Here is a 12,090-nt window from a genome sequence, read left to right on the forward strand (position 1 = left end):
ATGTGTGGTAACTCGATAGTGATGAAAGGGGATAAAGTAGTGGGAAACATCTTTGCACTACGGGATGTTATAGTTGTAGATGACAAGGGGGTTCTATGGAGAATCTTTGTGAAATGTCTATCGCTCGGTACCCAAGGACGGCCTGTGATGTCCAGGATATGTCAAAGGTCCTCCATAATTGTGTAAATTGGGTGTTTCAGCAGGCAACAGAGTGGACCGTCATTTGTGAGATTTGTTGAAAACTATGTAGGGGGCTTTGGTGATATAAGGCTTGCAGTAGTGTTTATTTACTATTGTTGGAAGGCTTTGTTGGAAGCCTAGGGTGATGAATCTGCGACTGCATCGGGGTTGATGGTAGAAGCTAAAGCTGCCATCGGTAAGTTCAAGTGGTATAGCTTGGACTTGGTATTTGTCTCCAAGTGTTAGAAGGGAGACATAACCCAACCGGGCAATTCAAGCTCAAGGTGGAGCAGTTCATATGTTTTTCAGTATTGTCCCAAGGGAGCGTGTAATCGCCAAGGTGGAGATTGTTGTTTATGGTGTGACTCTTATACTTTGAGTTTCATAAACAAGGGAAGGAAGAAGAACATGTAAGGGCTGCACAGCAGGGACTCGTTGATGAGTGCCTTAAACTCCTCGACGAGTAGATACCGCGAGCCAGAATTTCTTAGAATTGAAGACTCGTCGACGAGAGTATGGACACATTGATGAGTGGTCTTCTTCGGATCGTAGACGAATCCTTGTACTCATTGACGAGTGTTGCCTCGGCTGCGAAGAGAAATTCAAAATTTGAATTTGGACATTATGGTAGTTAGGTATTTGGAGGGAAACCTCTAAGGGATTGTTATATATGTCATTCTGGGCATATTTCAACATATAAGAGAGTAAGAGAGGGTGAAAGAAGGAGAGAAGATCATTGTATTGTGAGATTTTGATTTTCATAGTGAATCTCTTGTCGATTGCTCCTGTGGATGTAGGCTTTGCCGAATCACATAATTCCTGGTGTCATTGCCTTTATTATTACTCTCTTTATATTGTTATGGCTGTGGAATGTTTTCTGTTTATCACCATTTTGTTTATTGCAAGTATGTGTGATCCTTTATACAATGTTCATTCCGCTGCGCATTGTTGGGAGAGGTGGCCCTTATTTTTCACAACAATGGATCCCATAAAATCCCCCTAACTCGTTCTCCTGGTTTTGAAATTTGAAAAATGAGTGTTATCTTTTAAAAGAATTCTATCGTTAAGTAATGGGACTCCTATGGGATTAATTTCCCCGCATTGATCCCATGAAACCTTCCGAACTCGTTCTAATAAGACCTTTGGGGAATTAATTTCTCCACATGGGCCCTACGAAAATTCTCTATCAAAAGAAATCATTGCCAATTTTGCCTCATACATGAAAATAAATCCCAATTTTGTTTTCCAAGATTGAATTATATCCTAAAATGTTTTTCCGACCTTAAAAGTCTTTTGGATTCTCGCAAATTGGATTTAGCATAATTGTTTCTCGAAATGAGGCCATTTTTTTTCTTTCTAAAATCAGGTCCCATTCCTGATTTTCAAAGACCCATTTTTGAGGTGGCTTCTCCAACTTAAAAATCTCGAATTCTCCTCATTTATTTTAATCTCTTGTTTTTTTAATAGTGATCCTTCTTTTTTGGGTGGGGGGAGGATTCCTTTAAAAAATACCTAAACCCAAAATATTTTGTCCTGAACCATGTTGGCTTGATCCCATGCCTCGGGTATGTAGGCAGTTTACCCTGAATGAGGTAGGTTTAGCCCTATATATATTTTTTTTCTGAACAAATTTTTGATCGTTTTCAACATGGAGAAGTAGTGGGGCCTTTATGGGGTTCAGTCTACCGTATAGGTTTCACAAAATGTCATTTTTTTGGAAGACATGCACACAAAAGTGCGATAATCATTCATTGAATGAGTGCCGATAGGGGTACTAAAGACTAATCGTAACTGAAATAGTTGGCTAATCACCTTTTCTACGCACAAATGTACTCACGAAATCAAAATCTGATTTTCGTTAACCTATTTCAGAATTTTTCTTTATTTTTCCTATAATGTAAAAAAAAAAAAGGTTGACTTTGTGTCATTTGACTCATTATTTTTCCCAAACATTCCTCATTTGAGGACTACCCCTTTTCCTTTTGCCGACATCCCGTACTAGGTTTGACAAAATGGATAAAATCCATTAATCCAAATCGAATCCGGCCTGCTAAAACCGACTCATAATCGATCCACACATTAAATGAGTTGAATATGGTTTAAACTTTTTTTATCTGCCTCTAAACAAGTCGGTTGACAGATTTAGGATTTTATACAATGGATATTCATCTATTCACTAACAACTAGTATTTAAATTCATTAATAATCTTATATGCTATTACTTATCAATTCAATTAACATTTACTTTATTTGTCAAGGCATAGTTGCAAACTCCCAACTCTTGTACTCTTGTATGTGCCTATAGGTCTATCACATGCCCATATTCAAACTCAAGTCTCAATACTCAATTTTTTTGTGATAAAAACAAAAGCCTTTAAGTTCATTTTCTAAAAAAAATAAAAATAAAATTGTAATTACTTATTAAACGTTTAACAATTACCAAATTATAACTTTAAAAATAACTCTAGTTATTATGTTATAAAATAAATTGTTCATCGAATGGTAAAAAAATTATATTAGGGATGGAAATGATGGATCATCCACCATCCGCCACGGATTATTCGATTTAAATCGCCATAATTACACAATTTAAATGAGTCAAATATAAATTATAATATCCTCACTCGATAATTCGACTAATTTGCCATAGATTATTCGATCTGATCTGATCCGCATTGCTAGGTTTATCCTAGACAGAATCCAACATCAACAATGTCATTTAATACATGAAAGATAAATATGGAATGCTATGGTTGGTATTTGGAGTGCCTAAAAAAAAAGAAAAAGAAAAAATAGGAGAATAATATTGACACTCAAAAAGTAACACCTAAACTCCATATCTTTTTGCTTGCACAATGAAATGATAAATTTGCTCCATCTTATTTTTAATCTTTTATTATGAAATAAAAATAAAGAGATAAAAAGTAAAATTTAATTAATAAAATCATTATTTAGTATGTTTTAAAATAAATGTGAAATATTATTGAGAGAGAATTTGAATTTGAATTTGTATAAATTTTAAAAATAATAACCTAAATCTAAATTAAGAATCCAAAAGAAAAAAAGATCCTCTGAGGAGGTACCTCAACTATGCTGAGCCCAGCCCAGGTTGGCTGGACGGGCTGGGCTTGACAAAACGGCCTTCAGGAAAACGAAAACAGCCAGAAAAATGGAAATTTCTCGGTTCTACATTTCTGGAGTGTTTGGACGTCTGGAAACGCTGTCGCTGCCAGGCTGCGATGACAAACCCTAGCTACCGCCGGTGGCTTTCCCATGGCGCCGATTGGACCGGTTCTGTTTGTAGCCTCTGAAATCGAGCTCTGCTAACTGGATGACTCGAACCAAGCATGCTTGCTGCTTCAAGGCTCTGCCGACGAGTTTTCCGTTGCAGAGGATATACAGGCGTCTTCAGTTCGAACCTTGGTAATGGCATTTATGGACTCAGTTATGGGAATAATCGCATACTCATCAGACAGTCGAGCCGAGTCTGTGTGAAGAAAATGCGTGGTTTCTTCATACATTACCTATATACTGTAAGTCAAGCTGTACTATTATTCTTTCTTCTTTTTTTTTTTTTTTTGGCATAACCTATGGTTTAGTTTGAGTATTTGAGCGTTCATAATTTAAGTTAAAATTCTTGCAGTGAGAAACATGGTTTCACATTTGTGGTTTTAGTGTGAGTATTTGAGCATTATAGTTTAAATAAAAATTCTTGCAAATCACTCAGTGCCCACGAGAAAGAAGCAAACAGTTTTACCCGTTCATGCTTGGAGAGACTGTTTATATGTATAATATAAGAGAATCCCAATTTGGTCTCAAACTTTTTATTTTTTAAATGCTCTTATATAAATGCTGAATTATTAGTATAACTTATGGCAATATAGAAAAATGTATTAGTGTCATGTGGGTGTCAATTTTTTTATTTTATTTTTAATTTAAAATTTTTTCAAGGAAATACCGAAGCCCCCTTATTTTTCAGTTTTTTCATATTTGTAAAAAAAAACTGTTGCATTATTTTTTAGCTTTTCTATAAAAAATTTGGAAAACTGAAAAGCAAGTTGACAATTTTTTTTTTGTTTATTTTTGAAAAATTAAAATGAATAATGAAACTGTTTTCCACAAGTTTAGCCCCTTAGATATTCACATAAATGTGTTATAACTAATTTTTACTAATCCATACTTATAATTCTTTCTTTAATGTTTATTTTTTTATATTCTGAAATATTTTTCAATAAATTTCAAATTTCAATGAACAGTTTCCTGGACAATATTTTGTCCAACAATTTATGATAATTCATATTGTGATAGTAAGCAAATCTTAGAGATAAAAATGAATTTAACTAATACAAAATTAATTAAAATAATTGATGGCATATTAGACATGTGTCTATTTTTAACATTTTATGGTGAGTTTACAACAGATGACTTTCATAATTATTTGTGTCTCCACTCTCATCCATCAGAGTTCCTTGGGTCTGGACTTCTCTTTGGGTATTTAGCACTCAGTTTGCAAAATTCAGCCTTTTGAGTTATGTTTCAATTACATCAAAATTAGTGACCAGACTTCTGATACAGAATCACATCACATCCATCCCAGTCAGAGCTTCAGGGATCTGGCAATTCTTTGGCATTTTCAGTGAATCCATCGAAAATTATCGGACAGAGGCAACACAGGCATCTTCTGATGATGGTGAATTGACAGATGAAGTCTTAAATCAGATTCTTTCTGCTATAAAGAATGATCCAATCTCTGGTAGAGAGATTTCAGATACTTCCATTGCTAAGTTCTGCAGAGCTGGAAATCTTTCAGCTGCTGCTAGGTTACTGCAGTCATTACGTGATATACAGATCTTCCTCAGCCCCAATACATATAGTCTCCTTTTGGCGGCAGCAGGTGAAGGGAGCAACATTGACCTTGCATCTCAAGTATTTAAGGATTCACTAGTATCTGGGGAATCCTTGACTTCATCTACTTATCTCAACCTTGCCAAAGCTTTTACAAAGACAGACGATTGTATTCTTTTACTCAGATTTGTCAGAGATGTATCAGACCTTACCTTTCCAAGAAGCACAATTATTGTGAACAGAATCATCTATGCCTTTGCTAAAAGTGGGCAGATTGACAAGGCTCTGCTCATTTTTGATCATATAAAGAGTCTAAAGTGTAAACCAGATCTGATCACTTATAATACAGTGTTAGGGATCTGGGGTCATGCAGGTCGGGTTGATGAAATGCTTGATGAGTTTGCCTCCATGAAACATGCCAACATAATTCCAGATATAATTACTTACAATACCTTAATAAATTCCCTGCGGAAATTGGGGAAATTAGATTTGTCTTTAGTGCTTTTTAAAGAAATGGCTGAATGTGGAATTGAGCCAGATTTGCGAACTTACACAGCACTGATTGATAACTTTGGTCGGGTAGGGAACATTGAGGAATCACTGAGACTCTTTGATGAGATGAAGCGGAGGCGGATCCGCCCATCAATTTATGTATATCGATCACTCATAAACAATTCAAAGAAGGTTGGGAAATTGCAGTTGGCAGCAACTCTTCTGAATGAGATGAATTCATGTCTATCGGATCTTGTAGGCCCAGCGGATTTTAAACGGAAATACTAATACTTAAGCACTTCAAGCTTCCTGGATTCATGATCAATCTTAATGTTGTATATACACATGTTTTTATTCCAGCTGGAATATGTGTGGTGACCCCTTCCATCTATTGCATTTGAAATGGTATGTCCATTCAAATTTTCTTAATTATTTTTTCCTTCTCTTGTTCTTTCTAAGGTGTCTCTGTTCTTACTGTTAAAATCCTCCTATATTAATTATAGGAGAAAATGAGTTGCCATTCAGAAAAAGTGCCTCAGCTTCCCATAGTGTTCCTTATGCTAATCATGTTCAGCGTCATCATAGTGATAAACTATTCCTGATTTCTCATCAGCATTCTATAATATGTAATGGAAGACTCAACCATAGAAAAGAAACTTTGCATGTATTTGTATATGTTAATACTTGTTAATGGCAAAATATTTGTTTTTATCAGCCTCAATTTTTGTAATATTCGAATGTCATATATAGTCAGTTGTTCAAATAAATGATTTAATTGAACTGATTTGGACCTATTATTGATTTTGTATTTCCCTGTTGTGATAGATTCTGTAGTTTGTAATTGGTGCGATACTTGTCTGGCTAGCTCATCCATCCAAGCTCAGTTTGTAAAATTTGAGTTGCTTTCAATAGCAATTGAGTGCTGCCAAACTGCCTAGAGAAGGATCTCCTGCCGTGTATATTCTAAGGTTAAAGAGCAGATTAGCAGAAGCAGCACATTTATAAGAGGACAGGGATACTGAGGTTTTGCTTTTTAAAGATATATTCTGGTGATGAATATATGAAGATTTTAATTCAAAAAGCCTCTTTTATTGTGTTATTTTAAGCTGTGTGGTGCTGGTATCGTATGCTTTAATTGCTGGGGAATGCTCAAAGCTGTTCACAGCTTGGTAGTTCCAAGTTTCCCACTTTGGATGTGGCCTTCAAGGTTCGACACCAAATTGTCAGGTCATTTGTATTTTTATATGATCCTTAGCAATGATGTCTTACTACTGAACTGTGGTGATTAGTTTATTGATGGCCACCATTTTTTCTTCCTACACTACTCTAACACACGGGCATAGGGTGATCTTGCATCATACATTTCTGTGTAGTTTACTATGTTGTGCTTATGAAAACACGTCAAAATGTATTCTGTCAACAACAAGCTCAGGAGGAAGTTTCAATGAACTAATAGAAGATATCTTTCCTATTTATTTTTATTTTACATTTTTTAAAGTTGTCCATCAATATTTAAAAGTACACCTAAATTTTATTGTATGAACTATGAACTGTACAATTAGAGATATTGGTGTTGGAATTTCTGACTTCCCCAACTCCAGCATGGGTACTTGAAATAATAAACTAAAATTAAATGTAAAGAAAATTATGGTTTTCAAAATTACAACGCTAATTTTTGGTAATTTTGAATTAAAAAAATAAATTAATGTGGATTAATCAAATATTTCAATCTGTTTCTTTTCCTTTGAATGTAAAACACCTACGTCCTTCTATGAAAACATTTATATATTATAATTTAAAATGTAGGAGGATAACAGATTTCCACTAATTTGAGTTTATTTTAAAATTTCTGGAAACTTATGAATGCATACCAATATCATATATCTGTACTTCTATAAAATAATATTATTAATATTTATATTATTTTTAATGTATTCTTCTTCTTCTTCTTCTCCTCCTCCTCCTTCTTAGAGTGTCTATGTAGAAAATTGAAAATATCTGTTTTATGTGTACTGAAAGTATTTGTTATTTTTGGCTTGTGTTTTTCTCGAAGGATGAATTATTTATTCAATTGTAAATATTTGTTTGTTATAAAGTAGTTAATATTCTGCGATTCACTCCCCAGCTCCACCTTCTCAAACACGTGAAGACCTAAGAAGTAATTAGGAAACTTTAAATGTAAGAGTATCTATGTAGAAAATAAAAAATATCTTTTTTATATGCGTACTGAAAGTATTTGTTATTTTGGCTATGTTTTTCTCTAGAATGAATTATTTATTCAATTTTAAATATTTGTTTGTTATAAAGTAGGAAAAAAGTTTGTTTCGTGGACTATTATTTATTGAATGGTAAATTGGTTTGCTTTACTGATATCTCATGCATAAAGCATGTGCAAACACATGCTTGGTTAGAGATTGTGCAAATGCTTTGGTACTGGTATTTGAGAAAATTGAAATTGAACGCTATAATTTGTGGGTGGATGTTAAGTCTTAAACTACATAGAGCTGCATTTGAATTTTTTTCTTTTAAAGTTTAAAGCTATGAATTTTAAAAAATTAAGGGCAACTTATAATTTATCTTGTGGTTTAACATGCACTGTTAAATTTTCCCTTTTTTTTTCCTGAGAAATGATTCCATAATCAGTGGACATCTTTGTTACTTAGGTTTGACACTAGAGCCTGTGCAGACCGCAGGGTACTGCAATGATGATATATGAATTTCAGAATGTTATGTGATTGTGATATGTGGCTTGTATATGTATAAAAGAATTTCATGCAGTGGCTTCAAATAAATCCACACTGGGCAAAGTCTGCTGCCTGTGCCTGAATTTTTAAAGGATAACTAAATTGGAAAAATATGTTGAGAAAAGAAAACAAAATCTTGATTGTTCTGTCTGACAAAAATATACGAGAGTATTTAGATGGAGTTGGCTTGTGCTGCTGCTGCTGGCCTCAGATCCGGCTTGAGTCCCTTCCAAAAATGAATCGTCTTCCCCAGTCAGACACCACCAGTGTTCTTGTGCGCCAACTGACTAGCTTGCTGAATGTTCATATTAAGAAACTGTTAAAAACCTCCATCTTCTGACACTGGTTTAAAGTATGAAGATGGAAAAATGTATGTGTGCGCGCAACACATAAGATTGGCATGCTCATGTAGGCATGCGATTGAGAAAAGGATTACCTTGCATAAACTGAATACCAAAGCCATTGGGTGCTATGACCAATAGAAACCCAGTCACCGGGCAGTTGAGCTGCAGTTTGTTCTCCTCCCAATGGAGCAAATTGCCCCAAATGCTTGTACCTGTGATTATAGAAACCTTCATCAGAATATGACAACAAAACCACCAACAAAAGTTCAACTCTGTACCTGAAAGGACGAAACCGATGGCGCCCAGCTGCCCTGAATCTGAGAGGACCTTCAGGATACTTTTCACACTCTTCCATCCGATTGAAACATTTAGCCAAGTATTCACCTTGTTGAGCAGCCACCTAAAAATAAAATATCATGAGAAGAATGGAAGGAGAACATGAGTATGTGTTCTAAAATGATGTATGATAGAATTGAATTAAACTCTGTTCACCTGGGCTGTTGCAGGTAGGTTTTTCATCTGAGAATCCACGTTGGAAAATGCTGCTTTGAACCACTCAATATCAATGGACTGTCTCTCCTGAGAACTACTCAGCAAATCATCAATACTTTTCAGCTGCTTCTTCTTCAAATAGATCTCCACTTGAGGGTACCTTTCGCAAATGTCATTCATGACTTCTTTAAAATCTCCTAGGTTTAGACTGCCAGAATTGTTCTTGTCTGCCTTACTGAATATAGCCCAAATATCTTCCTAAAAACAAGTAGAAAAGTGAGAATGAGACCAATTAGCATTGTTATAATTTGATAACAAGTCACCAAACATTTATTTGAAATCGGATTTTGCATACCGTGACTTTACGTTGATTTATTGTGGCACAATCACCTAGAGCATAGATGCTGTCACAGCCTTCCACCCTCAGCCACTCATCAGTTGCTAAAGCACGCCTATTAGTCTGTTCAAGAGGGAAATGAAGAATTGGATCAATGGAAATGGATGATACCCAACTGGTTTTGGTCAGACATGTCTGGAATTGCATGCAAGAGTGGAATGGCATGCATAGGTCTAGATAAGAAACATGCCTGGCCAATTTGCTTCATAAAATCCATTATGACTGGGCGAGTGCCAATGCCAGTTGACCACACTACCATTCCATATGGCATGGATAAATTTTGACCAGTTGCTCTTTCTTTGGTAGAAATTTCTTTGTCATTTACTTTCACCACCATGGATCCTGTCTTCAAATGGATGCCATCTCTTTGAAACTTTTCTTCTGCGAATGCAGTGATTCTTTTGTCAAACCTGCAAAATGATCTTGTCAATATGACTGCAGAAAAGCTGAGTTGAAGTTGCCTGGATGCTGTTTCAAGACTGGATTTTATGGATTTTTATTAAGCATGTTGCTGTGTGCTAGTAGAATGCGGATCCCAGATGGGTTGAAATCACTCTTAAGAGATTGAATCATCTCAGAAGGTGTAAAAAAAAGAAAACAACATAATTTGATGAAAATTTCTACTCTTGAACTACCATGGTCTTGCTTACATGTTCAAGATATGATCGCCTGCTTCGAGGAGTGTTATTTTAACCAGACCCCTAAGTATTGGATACAGCAGAGCCAAATCTTCATTAATGAAGTCATGAAGTTCTGCTGCAAACTCCACACCTGTTGGACCACCACCAACGATGACAAAATGCAGAATCTTTTTCCTATCTTCATCACTCAGGTTAGGAAGACTTGCTCTTTCAAAACAATCAATTACAGTCCTGCGGATCCTCTGAGCATCTTCTATTTCCTGCGCTAGAATATCAAAATCCATTGTTGGCAGCATAACAGAGTTGGTGTATGCAGATAAGGAAGTGGGCAGAAACTTTCCTCAAGAAGGAAGCATTACTACCAACAAAAGCTAGTGATGAAAGCGTAACAGTGGGTTACCTTCAGGAAGTGGGCATTCTCTACAACACCAGGGGTGTTAAACGTATTTGCACGGGCTCCCATGGCTATCACCAGGTAATCGTAGTCCACTGTAAAATCTTGTTTCCCATCCAAATTTGAGGCTTGATGGGATTTACAATAAACTTTCTTCTTTGCTGGATCGATCTTGTAACATTCAGCTTCCGTAAACTCGATGTCTAAACCTTTCTGCCATAGAAAAGGAAGAATAAAATAGTCTCCAACAGATCATGTTAATATAAAAATTAACAGGTGAAATGATTAAAAAGTGCCCAATAGTCATATAAGTCTGTGCTTGCAACCAGAAACAGCATAGGAGAATGATAATAACCTTCCATTGTCAATTGTTCACCCACTGGCCCACAGAGGGCCACTGGTCCCTAAATTTTGAACATACGCAGTTGGAAAACTATAGAATCCATAAAGAACTTGAACATGGTATACGTGTGTAGGTATGTTCTGTTCCCATTTTAACAGTGACTTCCATGTACACTATCGTTTCCAGCTAGACATTATGATGTGAGCCAATTACGCATTTAGCGTGCAAATATAGTGCAGTGTCATTTTTATGTGAAATCTGGATTACCTTCTTGACAATATTGCGAATTGGCTCAACAATGCTTCGTGCCTCGACTGTGCCACAGGTAACGCTCGGCAACAGAGGCGTAAACGCAAAATAGTTACGGGGAGAGACCACCTGAACATCATAAGAGGAATTCTTCAAATTCTTCAAGAAACTGGTGCCGGCCCAGCCAGTTCCAAGTACCACCACCTTCTTTTTCTTGCACTCGCCTTGTCCAGAATCTGCATATGCCCAGTGGAATGGCTTGCTCTCAGAAAATGCCAACAAACCCCCACCACTGCAACAAAAATGCGAGTCCAAAAAACACAAGTTTATCTTAGATACTATACACATTCAAATTGCATAATAAATGCGAATAGAATAACAAAAGTTGCAGTGTTACAAAACAAATATATATACTAACCTGACTGCGCAGACAAGGAGCTTAGAAACTGTAGGATGGTCATGAAAAGCTCTAAAAGCCCTTGCATAGAACCAATACTGCCTCATTGTAAATGCTTATTTCTTTGTGGTGGGAAACCGAAACTTTTTCTAGAGAGAGAGAGAGAGAGAGGTAGGAAAAATGGAAGTGATGAACAGAGATTAAGGGTATTGTAGAAACTTTTGTGTGTGTGTGTGAGAGAGAGAGAGAGAGAGAGAGAGAGAGAGAGAGAGAGAGAGAGAGAATTGCCGGAAAAGTGGAAGTGGGGAACAGTTTTAAAGGTATTATAGAACTAGGCGGGTGAGTTTGTGGTTAATGGCAGGGAGCGAGGGCTAAGGGACAACTGTCACCTAAACTACATTCCTGTTTTGGATCCCCGAAAATATTTGATTGTCATTGACTTGTCAAACCTTGATCTTGTGGGACACTTGTCCTTCTCTCGCACTAGAGCTAGGACTAGGGCTCTCCATGTTATTAGGAACTTAACTCGCGTTGGTCCAATTACTACACCACACGCCCTTTTGTTTGCATGC

At 36.2% G+C, this 12,090-nt stretch overlaps 2 protein-coding genes across 9 annotated transcripts; one reads left to right on the forward strand and one right to left on the reverse strand.

The window, feature by feature from the left end:
* Window positions 1–3,242: 3,242 nt before the first annotated feature.
* On the forward strand, window positions 3,243–10,774 carry LOC131149511 (pentatricopeptide repeat-containing protein At1g11900). 5 transcript variants are annotated; one of them, XR_009135236.1, is made up of 5 exons: window positions 3,358–3,713; window positions 4,756–5,922; window positions 6,343–6,744; window positions 9,112–9,253; window positions 9,936–10,774. XR_009135236.1 is itself a non-coding variant. In XM_058100022.1 (2 exons), exons 1-2 carry the CDS (start codon window positions 3,528–3,530, stop codon window positions 5,803–5,805), a joined length of 1,236 nt encoding a protein of 411 aa, XP_057956005.1. In that variant the 5' UTR covers window positions 3,243–3,527; the 3' UTR covers window positions 5,806–6,997. The 5 variants fall into 5 exon arrangements, 1 of the variants encoding a protein (XP_057956005.1); XR_009135234.1 differs by lacking the exons at window positions 9,112–9,253; window positions 9,936–10,774 and having other exon boundaries at window positions 3,243–3,713; window positions 6,343–6,997; XR_009135237.1 differs by lacking the exons at window positions 6,343–6,744; window positions 9,112–9,253 and having other exon boundaries at window positions 9,936–10,153.
* LOC131149510 (external alternative NAD(P)H-ubiquinone oxidoreductase B3, mitochondrial-like) lies at window positions 8,419–11,625 on the reverse strand. Of its 4 annotated transcripts, XM_058100021.1 has the most exons (11): window positions 11,540–11,625; window positions 11,140–11,413; window positions 10,998–11,012; window positions 10,536–10,724; window positions 10,145–10,395; window positions 9,685–9,904; window positions 9,453–9,557; window positions 9,098–9,355; window positions 8,877–9,005; window positions 8,698–8,810; window positions 8,419–8,556 (listed from the first exon to the last, which is right to left on the reverse strand). In XM_058100021.1, exons 1-11 carry the CDS (start codon window positions 11,623–11,625, stop codon window positions 8,469–8,471), a joined length of 1,728 nt encoding a protein of 575 aa, XP_057956004.1. In that variant the 3' UTR covers window positions 8,419–8,468. The 4 variants fall into 4 exon arrangements, with proteins under 4 accessions (XP_057956004.1, XP_057956002.1, XP_057956003.1 ...); XM_058100019.1 differs by lacking the exon at window positions 10,998–11,012 and having other exon boundaries at window positions 8,698–8,817; window positions 8,884–9,005; window positions 10,536–10,742; XM_058100020.1 differs by lacking the exon at window positions 10,998–11,012 and having other exon boundaries at window positions 10,536–10,742.
* Between the last annotated feature and the right edge of the window lie 465 nt (window positions 11,626–12,090).

Source organism: Malania oleifera, chromosome 2 (genome assembly GCF_029873635.1).
Source record: "Malania oleifera isolate guangnan ecotype guangnan chromosome 2, ASM2987363v1, whole genome shotgun sequence".
In the NCBI taxonomy this organism is placed as follows: Eukaryota; Viridiplantae; Streptophyta; class Magnoliopsida; order Santalales; family Ximeniaceae; genus Malania; species Malania oleifera.